This window comes from Condylura cristata, unplaced genomic scaffold (assembly GCF_000260355.1).
Source record: "Condylura cristata isolate star-nosed mole 26May11 unplaced genomic scaffold, ConCri1.0 scaffold00014, whole genome shotgun sequence".
Taxonomy (NCBI): Eukaryota; Metazoa; Chordata; class Mammalia; order Eulipotyphla; family Talpidae; genus Condylura; species Condylura cristata.
In genome coordinates this window covers 13,071,520-13,092,580 of record NW_004567115.1, presented here as the reverse complement: position 1 = coordinate 13,092,580, position 21,061 = coordinate 13,071,520, and the positions used below count along the sequence as shown (strand labels likewise).

At 46.7% G+C, this 21,061-nt stretch overlaps 1 protein-coding gene across 1 annotated transcript in view; it reads right to left on the bottom strand.

The window, feature by feature from the left end:
- SLCO2A1 (solute carrier organic anion transporter family, member 2A1) overlaps positions 1-20,429 on the bottom strand; it is an 81,083-nt gene extending 60,654 nt beyond the window's left edge. Inside the window, exon 1 of the mRNA XM_004682188.2 lies at positions 20,185-20,429. Within this exon, the coding sequence (XP_004682245.1) occupies positions 20,185-20,280 (96 nt within the window). The 5' untranslated portion in view covers positions 20,281-20,429. The remainder of the gene's footprint in view (positions 1-20,184) is intronic.
- Between the last annotated feature and the right edge of the window lie 632 nt (positions 20,430-21,061).

Below are 21,061 nucleotides of genomic sequence, written 5' to 3'. Positions count from 1 at the left end.
ACAAAACAGGCGCTGAACCTAAGGGCAACATCTTCAGAAAATTCACCGAGGGAGCAGCCTGCAGCGCCAGTAGGCCATCCTCAGCCATCCTGACACCCAGGGGCCCTCCCCAGTCACACCAACCTCCAGGGTGGGGTCTTTTGAGACTCTTGTGTCCTGAGCCCAGTTTGCCTGTTATGTACTTTACAAAAAAAAAAACAAAAAAAACAACCAGTCATGATCAGTGACTGATCTGAAAAATGGAGATCAGAGTCTGTCACGACTCTAATGATTAACACTACCTCGGATTAAACTCTAGGGCAGGGTCCCGGCAGGACTCTAGCCTGCTCCTTCTGCTCTCCCTGGGCTTCCCACCTTAAGGCCTCCTGCCTGCCTGCTACCCAGCTACTGATATTCACTCTGTTGAAAAGTAATTGAAATTAGTAACTGAAAGATAAATTCTTGAAGCAGATTAAACTGTATTGTCCCAAGGCCTTAGGGTTAGGGACATGCTCTTTGCCTGGGGTGCTTCACTCCCACCCCCTATTTAGGCTCACTTTTACCCTCTGGTTTTTCTGGTTGCACCATCCTGGGTCATAGCTTCTCCATTGTCCCTTTAGGTTACTGAGCCTACACTGCAGTTATCAACATCTTGAATGTTGATAACTTGAGGTGTTCGGCAACCCTGATACCAGCCAGAGAGAGGAGTGAGCCCAGAAGCGCTGCTATTTTGTGAGGAAGAGGCAATCAATTTTGACAAATATTTGCTGAAGGATGATGGAGAATACATCAATGGGAAAAGAGAACTTCAGAGAATGACACCTGAAGCTTTAAGCCTTAGTAGGATGTAAATTTATCAAAATCAGTTGTAAATTCCTTGAAGAAATGGCAGTCTTTTCTCTCCATTGTACTATTTATCTTACAAAATAGTTCTAGAGGCTAGCAAGTTACTTAGCAAACCCTTGTGCATTCTTTTACTTTCATCAGAATCAAGCCCAGTTCCGTCTCCATGTTGGGAAACCCAATAATCTCCATTTGGAGAAACAGGATCTGACTCATTGTCCACTTTTAGTCCTGTGGGTTTTTATCAGGAATCTGGAGACTGAACAGTGAGGAGGGGCTGGGGCCTAGGGCCCTGCCTGCAGGAGGTAGAAGCCCAAGCCCAAGGAAGCCCCTACCCCACCACGACCCACTTGGCCTCAACTGCAGCAGGTGGGACGGCCCATCCCTCAGCTCCTCAGAAGCTGCACCACGTACACACCTAGCCCACGGGAAGCCACAGTGGAGTTCCAGAAGCTGGAATGGAGTAGAAAATACCAGACAGTCGAGAGAAGGGTGAGCAGACAGCCTGCTGGCCCTGACTGCGCCAGCTGCTGGGCTCTGTTCACCGTCAGCACTGTTCCCATTCGCTATTGATGTCAGCGCACACGCAATAGACAGGCATACTCAGTTCACTGTTGTGACGCTCTAAGAGGCAGGGTCGGGGGGACCAGCCAGTGTGGATCTGTATCCGGCAGACATACTTTCTTGCAGGGAAACTTTGCCCACCCTACCCAGATCACCCTGGCATCCCCACCTGCTAAAAGAGCCAGGATTCACCCCCACAAGCTGTTCTCACAGGTGCCCACTGTCTTCCCCACTATTCAAAGGTGACACAGCTGCCTTAAAACTTGGTCTCTCAGGTCCTACCCAACATGGATCAAACGCTGGAGAGTCAGCAGAAAGTGTTCAGGGGGAAAAAAAAGAAAAAGAAGAATCCAACCTGAACAGAACAGATTTCCTCTCTAAGAAAATCATCCCACTTCTGGGGAATAACTTCTTGGGTCATTCCTTCCCTCTGCTATTCTGGTGCCAGGATGGGCGGATGGATGGATGGGTGGGTGGCAGGAGGAAAAGGCCCTTTGTCTAGTTTTCAAGCCTCCCTCTTCTATCTGATACCTGGAGATAATGAAATGTCCTCCCCAAGCATTAACCTACGTGCACAATTTAGATTCCACCACTTGACATCTTACAGAGCATAGAGGGACATATGGCCCAGGGGTACTGATTTCTCACTGATGGATGACTGTTAAAATACCAAAGATATGAACTCAAAGGACTTCCCCACCTGAAGATGTCTCTGGGTGAGGAAGCAGGAATATCTTCCCCACCACATCTGTGTACCTCCACTTTGCCTCTCTACTCACCCTTCTCCCCTCAGTCCTGTGGGGGGCCCCTAGTGCATAGTACACTCACAACTGATCTCATGCCACCCTCCACCCTACTCTCTGTGCCGGGGTCTTACAGCAGAATGCTAAGGACATTCTCCACCTTCTGTCTGCCCCAGCCTCCTTTTGGGGATTATAGAATGAATTGCATCTTTGCTCCAAAAGATATCAAAACCCCAACCCTTGTACCTGTGCATATGACTTTGTTTTTTAAATTGAATTTATTAACTCAAATATCTATTTACATTATTTGTTTTAAAACATTATTTCCTTCCCCCCCCATTTGCCTGCACATCATCACCACAGTCCCCCACATTCCTCTCTCCCTCCTTCCAACCCCTGTCTCTGTAGGATATCTCTGGTTTATAATTGTCTGTTTGTTTTTGTTCTGTATTGTTTTTGTCCCCTTATGTCTTATTTGATTCCCTTATATGTTAAACCATTTGATGCTTTTGTTTTTCCTTCTCACTTATTACACTGAGCATGATTCCTTCTAGCTCCATCCATATTGTTGCCAATGGCGTGCGTTTATCTTTTTAATGGCTGAGTAGTAGTCCATTGTGTATATATAACATATCTTCTTGATCCAATTATCTAATTTTGAGCATTTGGGTTGTTTCCAGGTTTTTCCTATTGTAAATAGTGCTGCAATGAACACAGGGGTGCATGTATCCTTTCAAATGAATGTTTTTGTGTCCTTTGGATAGATCTCTAGGAGTGGAATTGCTGGGTCATATGGTAGCTCCATTTTTAGTAGTCTGAGGAAACTCCACACAGCTTTCCATAGTGGTTGTACCAATTTGCACTCCCACCAGCAATGTAGGAGAGATCCTTTTTCATCGTCATCCTTGTCAACATTTGTTGTTAGCTTTTTTGATATGTGCCATTCTCACTGATATGAGGTGGTTTCTCATTGTGGTTTTGATTTGTGTTTTCCTGATTATAAGCGATGTTGAATTTTTTTCATATGCCTGTTGGCCATTTGCAATTCCTCTTTGGAGAAGTGTGTTTTAAGTTCTTCTGCTCATTTATTGACTGGATTGTTTGCTTTGTTATTGTTGATTCATGTGAGCTCTTTGTATAGCTTTGTGATCAGTCCCTTGTCTGTTGTATGGAGTGCAAAGACTTTTTTCCCAGTCAGTAAGGTGTCTCTTTGCATGTGACTTTTTATTTGGAAATAGAGTCTCTGCAGATGTAATCAAGGTGAGGTCCAACTGGAATAGAGTGGGCCTTAATTCAATGACTGGTATCCTTAAAAGAAGAAAGCTGAATACAGGAATACCAGGAAAGACTGCTAAGTAATGATGGAGGCAGACAGTTGAATGATGTGTCTGAATGAAAAGCAACACTGCTGAGATTTCTAGTGATCACCGGAAGTAAGGGGGCATGCCCTGGGAGCCCCTTAACCCCTTGCTTCTCTGGTAGGGGCCTTCCCTTTCTCCATAAATTGAAACTATTTCCCCACCTCCCTCTCAAAACTGACATGTAGAATGGCAGTCTGCCTTCTAGGCCAATGACAAACTGTCACGGGGAGCAGTCTGTCTGCAGACAGATGTCCTCAGTTTACCTTACCAAAAACTTCTTTCACCATTTATAGGCCTCCTGCATTTCCTTATCCAGTCTCAGGGAAAGTCTGTGCTTACCTACACTCCAAGTGACTGAGGAAGAGGTCTTTTTATTTTTAATTGTTTCACCCAACTATTTCCTTATTTCCTCTATTACTCATTTATTGTCCACTACAGGCAAACACTACAACAGATCTGTGCTCCTCACCTACTTCCTGCCTTTTGGGTCAACCAGGGCTACCTGGAGTGCCCCCCTCCTCATTCCCCGTTCTTCTGTTGTCTTTGCACAATTGGAGGGTCCTGGTTATTCAAGATTCATGAGTATTTCCCCTCAGAGCACAGATTTCTCTGTGTGAGACAAAGAGTGAGAGAAAGCCCATTGGAGAGGTAGGGGCCTTCCCTTTCTCCATAAATTGAAACTGTTTCCCCACCTCCCTCTCAAAACTGACATGTAGACTGGCAGCCTGCCTTCTGGGCCAATGACAAACTGTCACGAGGAGCAGAGTCTGTCTGCAGGTATTCCTCCATAGGCCAGAGAATATCTGTTTACCAGTCAAGTTTTAGATGTCATAAAGAACAGAGATTTGGATTGATTTTTTCAGACTTTTCCTTTTCCGAGACTCACTCTGCACTCTGTATGTGCCTGTCAGCATGCAAACCTATAAGAGGTCCTCTTACTAGCCAGGGAAGTGGCTTGACTTGTGTCTATTCCTTGAACCCATCTCTCTTCACTTGGGTTCTGACTGCTGCTTCTGCTGCTGCCCTCTATCTAGAACACTTCCCTGCCCCTGCCCTCGCCTCCCTGTGGACCTAACCCTGACACCCCTGTCAAGTTCTGTTGAAACAACACATTCCAGGGAGCCTCCCCAAGCTCTTACCTAGGCTGCTCTCCTGCTAACATCTTCGCACAAGAACCTGCAGACTCCTTTCTAAGGCCACCACACTTTTGATTCCAGGGCAGTGGGGTTTACTGGAGGGTTCCCGAAGGAACTTTACTAGATGCTGTCCTTTGCTGGTGTTGCCTTCCTCCAACTGTTTACATGGCACCTCTCTCTGGAAAAGTTACGGTACAGTTAACAATTCTTCTGCCCCGCCAACTTGGGCAGATTTCATAGGGTCTATGACTGCAGGTTCATCCTTGCTGATTTTACCAGAAGAACATTTGAAATAATGTGATAAGCAAATATTTTTTGAAAATCATCATTGAAGATAAAGATAAGGGGAGACTGAGGGTCAAGCAGGACTAGACCCTGTGGGGAACAATTATTTAAGATGAGGCACCTGGACACAAAAGTAGTGACTACTCTCAAGGCAAATGAGATGCCAGAGGAGAGACGGAAGTCATGGTGCCAGATATGCTCTGAATACGAAAGGGTTCAGGATGGACTGAGGTGAGAGTTAAGATCGGAAGGCAAGGCAAATGTCAGAAAGCACAAAGGAAAAAATTGGGGTCCATTCCAGGCCCAAGGTCCAAGACACAGAGTGGGAAAACGCCAGCATGAGTAGTGGTCAGGAAGGGAAGTGGTTAACCTGAGATAGTTCTGGCTAGGTGAGAGGAGAAAGCCACGCCAAGGAAGAGGATGGGCACTGGAGAGGGACCACGGAATTTTATCTCTCAGTCATCACTGAAGACTCCTGAGCAGAGATAATAACATATGCCAAACATTTTAGAAAGGTTAACCTGTAACAGAGTGAGGGGTGGGGGAGAGATAAGACAGATGAGAGGGCCCTCCCTGGTGGTGCAGTGGGTTAAAGCACAGCACAAAGAAGCTTAAGCCACTTCCACATGAGTTCGATCCCCACCTGCCCCGGAGGAGATCCACATGGCACGGCAGACCTCTCCTGACCCGCCCGCTGCTCCCCTCAGCGGTGTACTTCGTCGATCTGCCTGTTCTGCTCCCCGTTCTGTCTCTGGTGAATCCTCTCACCCTCCGCATCTCTGGCCTGTACCCCAGTTCTGTATGAATAAATAAATAAATCTTTAAAAAAAAAAAGAGACAGATGAGAGCAGAAAGATCAGGACAAGATCTTAGAACATGAGAGAAGGCGCCTCCAGTTGGAGGTAGCAGTGGGCCAGGGGACCTCCGCACGAAAGAGAAGTTCTGGGGAAGGCAATGACTGAATGATGGGGGTGGGTGGTGACTGGGCAGCTAAGGACCAAGGACAGGGAAGGAGGACATCAGAAAAACATGAAACTCAAAGACAACGAGAAATAGGCCAAGTGGTGGGGGTGAAGGTAGACACTGAGATTAGGGAAGACCCACGTGGACATCCAGGGAACTATCACTGGGTTTCTGGTGAGCTAGTGGGTGTCTAGGGAAAGAGCCTCACATCTGACAGCTGATGAACTTCATGCCCGGGAAGAAAAGAAGATCTTTTCTGGAAAACTCAGGATCCAAAGATCAATCCCCAAATTAAATGGTGAACCTGTAGGGTCTTTGGACAACCCCCCTTTGGCTTTCTGCAATGTTGACACCTCCTGAATCAGACCACAGCTCTGAGAAGAGGTCTTGTCCCATAGCTCTTACCATTTGCTCCTCCCCAAGCCAGAGTCTCACAACTCTTCACTGTCATGAGCTGATAGAGGAAAGATTTGTCTGGAATAGCACTGGGGATACCTTCGCTTGCTAAATTAACAGAAGAATCAGGAGGAAGGACAAGGGGACTTTTGGGGGGCTGTGGGACATCTGAACTCTGACTTGAGAGTTGAAGGGTCTGGAGCCTGACAACAGCTGCTTGAGTAAACAGCGGAGGTGATTTGTTCCAAGTCAAGTTTCAGTCTTCAGATGGGTATTAGTGCAGCAGCCTGGTACTGCAAGGCGGGTGGTCAGGCTGTCTGCTTGGTCTTCTGTGGTCATCCTTTACCAGAACAACTCTACCCCACACAACCTCCATTCCAGCTCTACCCTTCATCATTTCAACTTGCTTCTGGCCTTTTCCAGGTGGAGGTGTGTTTCTCCTGTGGCCTCACCTTTTTTGACTTTCCTGTCTGTTCCCTCTTCCCCTCCCCTCTGGTTTGCCTTCCTCCCATCCTCGACTCCTCAGATCAGCAAGGAGGGAGAGGAGAGAACATCTTGAGGGCCAGGATGGGGGAAGACAGGTAGGCAGAGAGAAAGAGAGGGTTTCAGTCAGCACTGCAGAAAATGCCAAAGCATTTCCTGGAAAAGTTTCCTCAGGTCCCAGGCTGGCAAGAGAGAGGAAAGGAAACTGTTAACATGCAGAGGTCCAGGCAGGAGGTCAGGCAAGGTAAGCCAATCTCTATTCCATCAGAAAGTTGTGTTTAGAAAAAAGTAATCGGAACATCCTTCCCAGCACCCACACCTCTGGCACTCCTTTCTACCCCTACCTCCCGGGGCTGCAGGGAGGGACAAGGGGATAGTGATCTCCACTGTTGCTGGCAGGGGTCATTCAGGGTGCCAAGGTCTTCTCTGCACCAATAACAGTCCGGTCTAAACACAGGAAATGAGGGCAGGAGGGGCAACATGGGGAAAGCCTAGCCAACTTCTCAAATTCCCTGTTTACCTACAGTATTTAACTTCAAGTTGTAAATATCATGAGTTAGAACACTCCTGACCTCAGACTCTAAAAACATTTGCCATTGCTAAACTATCTGGGGGGGAAAAGAGGTGGAAATGGAATTCAGCCTAGCACAGCAGGCCCAGATGCCCGAGCCTGTGGAGAAGCTCCAAATTCCAGCATGTGGCGGGGGGTCGGCTGCAGGGCTCTGACTGCCACTCTCTTCAGCCTCCTTTCTCCTGGCCCAAAGGCAGCTCTCAGAGCCCAGATTCTGAGGTCTTTGGCTTTGCCCCCGGCCACATGCAGCAGGAAGCTCTGGGTACTTCATAGTTCAATCTAGGATGCTCCCCAACACCACCCCCATCAATAATGGCCCCACTTAGAATGTTCCCTCAACTCCCACCCCCATCAATAATGGCCCCCCCTAGGATACAATAACACCCCTAATCCCCATCAATAACGGTCCCACTTTAGATGCTTACATTCCTTGACAACCTAAATGATGAACACAACCACTTGCCATCCATCACTTTAAAGAACACCTTGGGGAGAAACATATCACAGTCACATCAATGATCTCTGCGTGCCAATTAGTGCCTCAAAGGTGCCTCACCTCAGAGCAGGTGCATCAGAATTATCTAGAGGGCTTGTTGAAACAGCTTGCTGGGCCCATCTCTAGCTAAGGAATCAGTAGATCTGGGATGTGTCCAAGAACGTGCATTTCTACTGAGCTTCCATGTGATGCTGACGCCGCTGGGCCAGTCAGTGTCCCAGACTCACATAGGTCTTACTGAACTCTCAACACTATCCTTCCTTCCAGGCATCTCTTTCTTGGAGTCAAAGCTAAGTTCTTAGCAAACCCATCAAAAGGAACAGAGGTTAACTGAGACAATCCCTTCATTTCTCTGCATTCCCCTTGGCCATCTGCCCACCTGGGGTCTTCACACCGTCACTCTGGGTAAGGAGCACCCCACAACTGGCTCTAGCTGTGCATTCCTGCCCACCCCCTGATTCATTTGAGCACTCCATGAAGGCTCACCTCAAGCTCTTGAAGGCAAGTGCACAAAATTGGGGTTTCATCATCCATACCTAATTTGTTTTGTCTGGGAATTCTACTTGCAGGTTTCAAGCCTTCTGAATGAAATCACCAATAAGCCACTTTAGACAGGAAAGATTAGCTAAGCAAATGCTTGACGCCTACCAGATGTGGCCCTAGAAGCAGACATGAGCTCACCCACCTTTCCAGCACCTTGTCAATTCATGTCTGCAGCCCAGGGGCTTGTGACCTCAGCAGCAGAGCACACAACACATCCGGGAAGGGATATCTAGACCAGGTGATATGGAGCATCCAGCCAGCACAGAGATGAGAAGCCAGCCCTGAACCATACAATTTTCAAACCCTGGGGAGGAATGGATGCAACCTCCATTCCAGGCATCCTCATAGAAACTAAGTACACCCCTTAGTGTCAGCCAAACTCCTTTGGTCCCTGTACCCCTCCTTTTGAGATTATCTATTGCCCAGTGGTGCTCACCTTACATGGACCTGCATTTTGTTCTGAATGACACTGCCATTTGACCCTGTGACAATGTTTCTCATGTATCAGTTGGCTAGGCTGCAGTCCCAATTCCACCAAGCACTAATCTAGGCGTTGATAGTAGTTGAAATTAAAATAGATAATGAGTTGACTTCAAGTGTGTGGCCTTCATTACATCCATCAGTAGGCCTTAAAACATGGAGAGAGAGAGACCCTCCCCCTGCCCCCCCTCACCACCACCACCCATGGACAGCATCTTCTACCTAATGCCTGACCTAGGAATTTTGGATTTCAATATTTAATCGCCACAATTGTATAGACTAATTCCTTATAATAAATCTTAATACATGTCCATGTACTAATGTATGTGCACACACATTTTATTGGCTCTGGTCCACTTGAACCCTGAAGGAGGCAAGATGGCTGCTTCAGAGTCCTAATACTTAGAACCTGTAAGTACACTGCCTTACACAGAGGTGATTAAGGTAAGGTTCTTAGTTGAGGTGAGTATCCTGGATTATCTGAGTGGGCTCAGTGTAACCACAAAGTCCTTGTAAGAAGGAGGCAGGAGGATCAGAGTCAGAAGAAATAGTATAGCATGCTGCAAACTTTGGGGGTAGAAGGAAAGTTAATAAGCCAAAGAATGTAAGTGACTTCTGGAGGTTGGAAAGGACGAGGAAACAGATTCTCCACTGAAGCTTCTGGAAGGAGCACAGCCCCAACAACACCTTTGTTTCAGGTCTTCTGTGCCCCAGAACCCTAAGTATGTACATTTGTTTTAAAGCACTATGTTTATTGTGATTTGTTACTGCAGGAATAGAAGACAAATTGTCTGCCTTTGATCATTTCTGTTTTGTCTTCTTGAATTATCATTTAGTCAGTTTGAATTTGATGATAACATACTCTTAGCATTTTCAAAATCATTCCATTCTCTTCTAGTATCTGTTTTGAGAAGCTTGTATTTGGTCTAATTATTGATGCGTATAAGTAATCTGTAACTTCACTCTAGTTGCTCTTAAGGCGACTTTCCCTATATGTTTTGATGTGCAGTTTCAGTATGCTTCTTAGGGCACTTTTAAAATGTGAATTCCTATTACAAGTTATTTACTGTGCTTTCCTTCTACTAATTTTGGAAGTTCTCTATAATTTTTCAGTATCATCTACCATCTATTCATTCTATTCTTTCATACACATACACATTTATATCGGATTTTATCACTGCTGCTTTCATACCTCTTAACTGCTGCTTCACAGTGTCTACTTCTTTATTCCTGTGTTGTATTCAGGGTGACTTCTTCAATCCTCCCTTCCATTTACCAATTATCATGTAGTACCATTAAATTAAGGATTTTAAAGTAACTGGGGTGATATCTAACCTATCAAGCATGCAATGCCTCTAATTTGTTATAACTATTTATACAATTTTCACTTTCAATATTTTTGATTTCTGGGATGCGCATGTGATTCTTAAATTTGCCTGTTATTTTACATAGTATTTGTTCTTTCCTGGTGTTTTCTATTTCTTCCTGTATCTCTTTTAAAATTTTTTAAAGATTTATTTATTTATGCATACAGAAGTGGGGTACAGGCCAGAGGTTCAGGGGCAGTGAGAAGATTCTCCAGAGACAGAGTGGGGAACAGAACAGGCCAAATGACGAAGCACACTGCTGAGGGGAGCTGCAGGCGAGTCAGGAGAGGTCTGCCACACCATGTGGGTCACCTCTCGGGCAGGGAATCGAACTCATGCTGAAGTGGCTTTAGCTTCTTAGTGCTGCGCTTTAACCTGCTGCGCAGCCAAGGGAGGGCCTCTTTTAATATTTTAATACAGATTTACCATCTCTTTCAGAACACTCCATTATCTGGAAAAATTGGGATGCTAATCTTCATTCCTCTGCCTGCTGCCTTGGCATTGACAGATACTGTTTCCTTGTGCCACTTTTCATTACCAGCTCCTCTTTCTTGGCATCACCTTCCTTGAGGATTCTGGTTGGTCTGGATTGAAAAAGTACCTACCAGAGTGCTTTTGACTTTTGTGTCTACAGATGACAGTCATCACCAGCTCAGAACCAATATTTTAGGCTACTTTATTTGCTTAGAGATTCCCACACTGTATGGATAATATAAATTCTGTTTCCAACTCCATACAGCACACACAGTCTTGGGCGTTTGATCGCCCAGATCTCTGGTGGGCAGAGATCATTAGTTCCCTTCTTACTAAACTCAGTTTTATGACTGAGTCTGCATTCCAGCATCTCCAGTCATTTTGGGTAGCTGTGTAGTTACTAATGCCCATTCTCCACATGAAGTCTCTATAGATTTCTTTACTGGTCCAACCACATCACCCACAATGTTCCTCATTATCCTGAGGTGCAGGTGCATTACCCTGATGATTAAGTCAGTCTTCATTTCTCGCACCTGACGATTTAACTTTCTTTCTTTCAAGTTCAGTTATGTATAGATATTTAAATATCTTGTGTTGTTCTATTTCATACGGCCCCTCAAGAGACTTGGAGCAGGAAGGACTCACATGATATGAATTTGCATGTAGGTGGGAACCATCATTCTTGCAGTGCTTTATGATCCATCTTATTCGAATTAACCAGAGACTTTGGAAGCCAAGGACCTCACCTGGTTCATGCTGATACTCCCCGTGCAGAGGTCACATGTCAGGACCATGGCCCCAGAGGCATTACCCAGAATCTAGTTCTGTCTGTACCCTCTTCTTCCTCATGAAACCCAGTTCTTTTTCTCTTATTTGATAAGTTCTGTAACTCCACACTGCCCACTGTCATCTTTTGTGTGGGCACAGCCCTCTCGTTTTGCTCATTGTATCCCCACTGACTGATGGTCAGTGATCCATCATCAAGATTATGTGTTGCACGAGTGGATGAGATGGTCAGTGATTCACATCAATATTATGTGTTGCATGAATGGATGAGAGAAAGAAGGCATGAGACTCAGGCAGCCACCCTGACATCGTTCCAGCTCCAGAACCCCAAAGCCGCGCTGGTTTACAACGTTAGCAGAGTGTTGCCTTGCAAACAGTAGGTGGTCAATTAAGGCTCAACAAATGAGAGAGGCAGCCCACTCAAGGGTGTTCTCCACATGTTCCCAGGGCTCAAGTTCTAGGCTCTGGACTAGACCGCAGGCAGCACTCAGTAGATCCTGTCACAGTCTCTGTCTTTACAGCCTCCCCCTCAGGCCCTCTCTTCCTACTCGGCACAAAGCCCATCAGATATACTCTCTTCCCCTCCATGTTTGGCCAGCCCCTAGGGCTGGATTCCCAAGCTCTGAGCCAGCCCCTGAGAGTGGGTACCAGAAGAGCAGAGAGGGCTTCCTGGACAGAAACGCCACTCAGTCTTCCCATGAAATAAAATGTTCCTATTCTTACCTCTCACTAAAAGTTCATGTATTGTTATCTGACTTGACCTTTATCACAGGGGAACCATCGACTCAAATGTGACCATAGATGTAAAAATGCAGTGTGAGCAGCGACAGGCCCTACAGGAAATGGCCTTTCTGGATATCTCCACGCCCCTGGCTGCCATGCTGCCACATCCTTGCATTCTCGGAAACCTGGAGACCAGCGACTGCATTTCATGTTTGCATCCAGCAAAGGAGAGTGCAAGTTTCACAGTAGACTATGGATGTTTGATTGGTAGATTTTTTCCTAATTATAAAAGTGGGTCATGTTTGTTGTAGAAATGGAAAACACAGAAAGGCACAGAGAAGAAAAAGAAAGCCATCTATAAGCTTCCCACACTGAGAAACACCACCGTTTTCACCCTCTTCAAGTCTTTTAGCAACTTTTACAAAGATGGATTGTCTCTTCCTTTGGTTGTCCTTCCTGCTGCCTTTCCTTGACATTATAGAATCAACCCTTCTCCAAAGACTAAACTATTCTCAAACAAACAAACAACAACAAATAGGAAAGGAATTACCATATATCATAGATGGGTGTTACATGATTTTTTTTTTTAAAGATTTATTTATTTGTTCATACAGAACTGGGATACAGGCCAGAGGCTCAGGGGTGGCGAGAGGCTTCGCCAGAGACAGAGTGGGGAGCAGAACAGGCAGATCAACGAAGTACACTGCTGAGGGGGGCAGCGGGCGGGTCAGGAGAGGTCTGCCACGCCATGTGGTCACCTCCGGGGCAGGCGGGAATCGAACTCATGCAGAAGTGGCTTTAGCTTCTCAGTGCTGTGCTTTAACCCGCTGCGCCACTAGGGAGGGCCTGTTACATGATTTTTTTTTTTATTGAGGGTAAGTGTGTCTCCGGAGGTCTGCTGTCCCCTTTAGCCCTCCCTGTGCCACTTTCTCCTTTTCCCAGGCACCCAGGGGCTTCACTGCATTCTCTGGCTGGCTCCTTCTTTAGGCATCCCATAGGGCTCAACCAGGAATTGTTAGGCATCCACACCCCACACTTAAAACTTTCTAGGTACTGTTCCCTTTACCAACAAGCTGACTGGGTAAATTAACCGGATAGACTAGTTTTGACCCGAGGTCTGCCTGTGTTGTGCTTTTCCAAACTCGGGATGTGCCACCCGGGAGTCACCATTTAGACAAGGCACAGCTTCCTAAGCCATCAGTGTCACTCCAAACCTTGGGGAAAACACAAGGTATTTTTTGGAAACAAGTAGATCTGTTGTGGAAGAAACTCTACAATGCAATCGATTATATAAAACAAAATACCAAAGAAATATAACACTCAGTTTTAATCAACTATATCTCCAGACACCTCTCCTCAATGCCTCAATGCCTTGTCCTACCTATGTGGAAACCTTTTCACTTCCTTCTAGAATTCAGGGCATCTTGGGGAGGCAATTTGATGACAAACACTCCTTACTGTAGCCTGCCCCCACTCCCCAACATTTGCACCTTAACTGAGGCCAGTGCTCTGGACAACATCTCCAAGGGCCGTGGATCAAGCATTCTTCAGAACATAAACTGCTGTTATTGATGTTTAGATAAACAAAATGAAACTTGTCATTCAACTCTCAGGTTCCAGCATTTCCACTCAATGGGGCAAAGTTGTTGCTCATGGGACAGCATCATCCTCTCCTTCAGCCCTGCCCTGTTCTCTCAGATGCCCTGCCTTGGTTTCATTACCTGCCCTTGATCAAACTTAATCCATCTCAAGCAGTAGGAAACACACCAGAGCATCCAGCTCCTCTGGATTGCTCAGTGATAGCCCAGGCCGCCAGCACCTTCCACCCCTGCCAGGTTTCATACAGTCACCCAGCAAAGCTCAGACCACTGGCTCCATCTCATCTCAGTCAGCAACTTAAGACTGGATGAGAAGTTAAGAACTCTGAAAAACATGAGAGACCATAGAACAGGGCTCCAAAATCTCACAGACGAGCAAATGAAGAACTGGCTTTCTGTAGCCATGGGGGAAGGGGTAATCCCAAGTGGATACGTGCTCTTGGGTGAGCCTCAGTTTCCTCCAGTGTGAAGGAGAAGAGCCGGACTATAGTTGAGAATTAAAACGTCTGGGGATATAGAGTAAAAACTAAGTTCAGTGGGCCTCCTTGGTGGCCTAGGGGTAAAGTCTCAGTGCTACCACCACAATGGCCTGAGTTCTATATCCAGCAGGGAGCTGACCCACATGGCACACAGACCTCTCCTGTCTCACCCTCTGCGACCCTCAGCAGTTTGTTTCAGTAGATCTGCCTGTTCTGCTCCCCACTCGGTCTCTGGTGAATCCTCTTACCCCCTCACCTCTAGCCTGTACCCCGGTTCTTCTGTGCAAAAATAAAAATAAATAAATGAAAACCAAGTTCAAAGTTCAAAGGAAAAGAGGCATCATTCATTAAAGGCCAAAAGAAAAACTGGAGCACATAAGTGCATATGATCCCATCCAGTTACTAAAAGTGAGCTTCACCTTGGTTCTAAAATCATCCTAAAGGCAGTAGGAGGAAAATTGGACAGGTTACAAAATCTGGTATCCACAAAGTAACACATACCATTACAGAATAAAAATTAAGCTTTTGCATGATTTTAAGACTTGCTGTGCAGTATGTTAATCAATACCGTGTGGTAATGTGACATACACACAGCAATGAAACAAAATCCAAAACCCAAAATAGATCCACACAACTATGACCAGCTGATTTTCAAGAAAGGTGCAAAGACAATTTGATAGAGGATAGTCTTTTCAGTTGCTCCTGCACAACCACAGGGAAAGATGAACCTTCACCTAAACCTTACACCTATACAAAAGTGAACTCAAAAGGGATCATATGTTTAAACACAACCTTGTAAAATTTAAAGAATAAAACCCTCAGGAATTAGTGTTCAGTTAGAATTCCTGTATGTAACACCAAAGTGAAGTCCAGAAAGTTAAACCATGATTAGACTTTGTCAATGAATACCTTTCTCTCTGTGAAAGACCCTGTTTAGAGGAGGAAAGATAAGCTACTGACTAGGAACCACCACATGCTCTGTAAAGGACTTGTAATTCACTAAAGAACTCTCAAAACAACAGTAAAAAAATAAATAAATAAATAGAAAAGCGACAATCTATATAAGTAAACATTTAACAAAGAATACATACACCTGGTAAATAATCATGTGAAATGGTATTTAGTATCACTAGTCATCAGTGAAATGCAAATTAAGACCACAATGAGATATTGCTACACACCTGTTAAAATAACTAAAATTAAAAGTAGTGACAACACCAAATGCTGGCAAGAATGTAGAGAAACTGGATCTCTCATGTGTTACTGGAACAAATGTCAAATGGGCACTCTAGAAAACAGTTTGAAAGTTTCTTTTAAAAAAAAAATCAACTTGTACCTACCATATGATCCAGCAAATGTACCTCTGAATCTCTATTCTAGAGAAATGAATGAACATTTTTCACACAAAAAGCTACACACAGTTGCTCATATTAGCTCTGTTTGTGATAGCTTCAAACTAGAAACAAGCCAAATGTCCTTCACAGGTGAATGGTTGGGCAACTCACAGTATATCCAGACCTTGGAATACTACTCAGTAGTAAAAAAAGGGAGAGCGAGCGAGCAAATTGTTACTGATGCACATAACAGATTGGACAGAGTTCAAGAGCATAATGCTGAATGAAAAGAAGTCAGCCTCAAATATGGAATTGTGTTATATTATTTCATTCATATAACTCTTTCAAGATTACAAAGTGACAGCCATAGAGAAAAGATTGGTGGTTGCCAGGGGCAGGGATGATCATCAGAAGTGGGTGAGTATAACTCTAAAGAAATAATATAGGGAGACCTTTGTGGTGATGGAATAGCTGTTGAAGGATTGGGTTCTTGTTTCTATGAATCTACACATGTGATAAAATGGCTTAGAACTATGTGCGCGTGTGCACACACACACACACAGTACAGCAATGCCAATGCCCTGCCTTTGGTATTAAAGCTATAGATGTGGAAGAACTGGGTAAAGAGTACACAGAACCACTACAAATCTACTATTGTACCAACATTTAAAAGATTTTTAAAGACTAAAGTAAATCAAGTTTTCACTGGCACTAAGAATTTAGCTGACTGACTCGCTGGGTCCCTCACAAGGGAGTCCCCAAGTACCATAGTGACAACCCACCTATGTGTGTGGATCCCCTGGGGTGTAGATAGGGCTATTTCTTCATGTCCTTCTTCAACAGAAGTTGAGAGAGCACTGCCCCAGGAAGAGGCAGAGACAGTGATGCAGAATAAGGACCAAAACGGTTCAACCCCCACGAGGTCCTCCAACGAGACGGTTCACCCCTGGCCTCTCTGCTCCACCAGCTCTTTGGTTTGGGCACATAACTGTGGCTCTGTAGGCAGCACCTCCACAGGCAGAGAAGGGGTGAAGTATGGGCTACAAGTGGTTAAAACCATGGTACACAATAAAATCTGTCAGGGGACAGGTGCCCTGAGAACAGAATAAATGTGTGTCTTCACTATCAGGAAAAAACACTACCCTGTGAAGGGCAGATCTTAACTCCTGGGGCAGTTAAGGAGCGCTGGAGAATTTCATTGTCCATTTTTCTTTGCACACAGTGCAGGTTGCTGGGATTGCAGTTCCTCTGGAAACTGAGGGGTTAAGCCTAAAAGGCTTCCCAAGGCTGGGTGTATGAGGCCTGAGGGAGTGACAGGCCGTCTGAGGAGTTGAGGAGTACCTCTCCCACATTTGGGGGCCCCGCCCTCCCACCAGGGGCACTCAGGCGGAGACCTGAGGTTTACTTCTCTTTCTTCCTGTTGTTCTTCCCCAGCCCTCTCCTCCCACTGAATATTCTCTCACTGACTAGATATACATTATTTCATTACCTGGAGCCCTGGGTGGGTAATTTCCTGACATTTGGGCAACAGTTACATCAACTACTACTCCTTCTATGAGATAACCTCAGTTTGGCCCCCAAAATTTCATGTTGAGGAAAACAGATTGTGAGGTTGCCCTGCTCCCTCTGGCAGTGATGAGTGAAAGTCTCTTTAGTCTGTAAGCCAACAGCAATAAAAAAAATAAGCTTGTATTTACTCCTGCAGAAAGTACAAAAACTGGCTGGCAGAGTGTAAGTTACTGGATCTTAACATAAGAGTTATGAAAAATGTAAAGATTTGAGCCTGTGGTAATTAGAAGAATCTACCCTGCAACCACACAAGTTCCCCTGGTCATGGCTGGGTCGTGTAACCAGTGTCCGGAGAGAACACTGACTGCTGAAACAAGCAGGCCCATGACCCAAAATCTTCACAAGCTAAGTCAGAGTTGAGCAGTGTTGACAGTGGAGGCTGGACAGTTACAGGGGTCTCTGCCTCTAGGGTCTCAACTATCAGATTTCTCTATACCATGCCTCTTTCTGCCTACATGCCCACACCCAAGGAACCAACCTCACTACCAATTGTTTTCCTCATCATTCATGGGGACAATGACAGTATCCACTTGATAGAGCTGTAATGAGGATAAAATTGAAGATATTTCCATAGTTCATGATACAGTCATACAATTCTGTTACTATTAGCTACTATTGCTATTTTTTTTTTGAACATTATTATCATTAACTACAGTTTCTATTGTTAAATATGCCTCATGAAAGGAGGCAGATTGGTGTAATAATCAAGTAACTGTTCTTAAAAGATGTTTGAGTGTGTAGTCCTGTTTGTTGAAACCAGAACTGACCTCATACTGACACTAATCCCAGAGAACCCATGTGGCCTACAAAACCCTTTTTCTATTCCTTATCCCACATAGTTCTTACTGAGTCCCACCAGATGGAGTTGTTCATGTTGCCCAGTGTCTCTGTGTGTGTGTGTGTGTGTGTAAGGCCCTTGAAGCCCATGACAGGTGAGAAGTGCTTCCCTGTTTCACCCCATTAGTAAAAGGTTGCAACAGAACTTGGATTTGAGTCGTCTGCATCTCCTTCACTTGGTATGTGGGGTTTTGCAACAATAACATAAAACAAATTGGTTAGTCTGTCCTAGCAACAAGGAACCTAGAAAAATGACAGGTTCTCTGAGTGGGTGTGCCTGTTCCCATTATGTCACTGGTTATGTGCATTACAAATCTCCAAGGATGCAGGACAGCCCCAACTTCTCAATGGGAGGAGGAAATCTCCCATCAAATAGCAAAGCCACCAGAATACCCCAAGAATAGAAGGTGTAAGTGAGTTTAATTAATGGAATTTCTGGCCCTAGATTTGCCTTGAGATCGACAACTTTGTACTTTGATAAATGAATCTAAGTGGAAATCTCTCCAAACTCTGATCTTAGAATTACTATGGATCAATGGAGACATGATCTAGAGCAGCTGGCTTTTCAAGTTAAGAAAAACCCTTAACCGGTGTGAGACTTTAGAAGGCTAACAGGCCTTAGACAAGGGTGGCTAATTCATCAGTATGTGAGATAGTATCTTTTATAGATCTTCAAAGAAACTACTGCCATGAATTCATTCACTTTAGGAATTCAGGGTCTAAATGGATCAATCTTACAGGTTTACTTTCACCATCAGGAATCTGTTTGGCTTTATCCAGTGGTCCCTTCTGCCTATCTGTGTAAAAATAGAAAGACCTGCCCCTCCCTGGCTTCCTTCTTGACCATTCAACCTTTGCCCCACTCTTTCCTGCCAATTACTGATTTATAAACAACACGTTTTCTGTTTAAATTCCGCCAAGATGCTTTTAGATGGCAGAATTGAACTGCACAGTGTTCTCACTAAGGTCTGGCCAAAGACAAAGAGATTGGACGGTGATCTTAAACTGTCTCAGAGTTTATATGCCCCCCCCTGGAATCAACCCAGCCTCCTTTATTGTAGTCTGGGGAGAGAGCAGAAGAAGCAGAACCGAGGACCCCAGCTCCACTGTTAACAATGGGAGTATAGAGATGGTGGGACCCCCTGTGACCTGCTTGCCCCTCCTGTTGGGTAAACATGTAACTAGTCCACAGAGAGCCCCATCCTTCCTTTTTGTTATCTGGGCTCCTAATTGCACACTGGAAGCTTATCTAGTGCCATGATTACATGACTGCTGGAAACAACCTCCCTGCACGTAGTCCCAACCTGACCCACTAGACATCCCAGAGTGGGCTTTGCAAACCCCAGACCCTCATCACAAGACCTTACCCTCTCAGGAGGGGCAGATCTTGGTTGCTGACCGTCTAGGTCATCTTGGACAGAAGAGGGGGTAGGAAGCACCCCCAGGAGAGATAAGCCTGCTCACCACACAGCTCATCTTCTCTTCACCCACTTCCCAAAACTTGCCAGGTGAGAGCTACCTGCTTAGACATTACTCAACTGAGGACCCGCTGCTTTCCTGGGGCCAATTCCAAGCCAGGAAAGCTAGTCCACGCACAAAGAGCTGGTTGCCAGCCTGGAGAGAACTTGGAACATTGCTCAGAGAGGTAGGAGAAACTAGATGCTGCTGTGCTTGGGAACAGGAAAGCTCACGGAAGGAAAACATCCCTTCTACCACCCATCCAGCAATGAGAACGGCCCTGTGCTCCCTCATCTCCTAGGGACCACAGCGCATCTCCACCAGGCACAGGGCAGACACCTCTTTGAGAAAGTAACCACCTCAGGAGACCCAAAGAATGTCCGGCAGATGTGCTTTCCCAACCAAGCACAGGATTCACTCAGCTAGTGTGTGAGGACTGTCGGAATAGAGTTGGCCCAATAAAAAGTACTGCATCGTCCGGTTTCTAATCCTGACGAGGGCGCGCGCGCGCACACCCACACAGTTACACACACACACCACACAGCACGCGCTGCCCTCGCCCTGGTCCTCGGAGTGGGCCGACAGCAGGGATGCGTTCCGGAGCGCCACCCCAAGAGCCGAGGAGGGTGCCCGGTGCACCCGGCGCCTCCCGGGCTACCGCCGCCCGCCAAAGTTGCGCCGCGCGCTGCAACCCCGGCCCGCAGCTGTGGCCTCACCTTAATGTTGTTAAAGATAGAACCGCGACAGCCGCCGGTTCGGCCAGAAGAGACGTCGTTGCCCTGGCGCACGCCGAATTTGGGCAAGGGCCCCATGGCAGCGGGCAGCAGCGAGGCCGGTGGCGGGCGGGCGGGCGTGCGGCGGTACCCGCTAGGGGCGGCGACCCTGGCGCGGTGGAGGCCGAAGGGAGATGGCGACGGGGCGGGCGCCCGAGGCTGGTCGGAGCGGCTGGCGGTGGCGAGCCGGCGGCGGTGGCCGCAGGAGGCACGGATCGCCGAGACTGAGCGCGAGACTGCGCGCCCACAAGTTTTATAAGTGGCGGCAGCGCCGATGATGAAACGCGCTCTCTCCTCCCTCTTCCTTGGGTGTTCAGGGCGCAGAGAGCCCCCGCCCCGCCCCGCGGGCCGCCCCCTCCAACAGGTGTGACGCGGTGGCCGCCGCTGGACCTCGTTCTAGCCCGCCGCTGACTTTTTGCTCCTGGGACTCGACTGGGGCCAACGGTCCCGCCTGCCTGGGGCGGAAAGGGGGGGGGGTGCCGGAGGGGTGGGGAGGAGGTGACGCGCCTGGGGAAGGGGAGGTAACTACCCGAGGGGCCCAGGCGGCCGAGGCCGCGGGGGCCCTGGGGGGCTGGCGAAGCGGGTTGCGAGCGGACTGGAGAGGAGCTGGCTGCCCTCGGGGCCAGGAGGCGGCGGAAGAGGGACAGAGGAGTGCCGGGGAGCCAACAGGAGCCCGGGGCTGGAGGGAAGCCGGGATTTCTGTAAGGAAGGGAAGCCCCCACGCCCCTCCCGGTCCTCTTGAGGAGATTTACGGAGCCGGTCTCTGCTTGTTTGCACTCGCCTGAAAACCTGGGCTCTCAGTTCCGGTGATAGCTCCAAG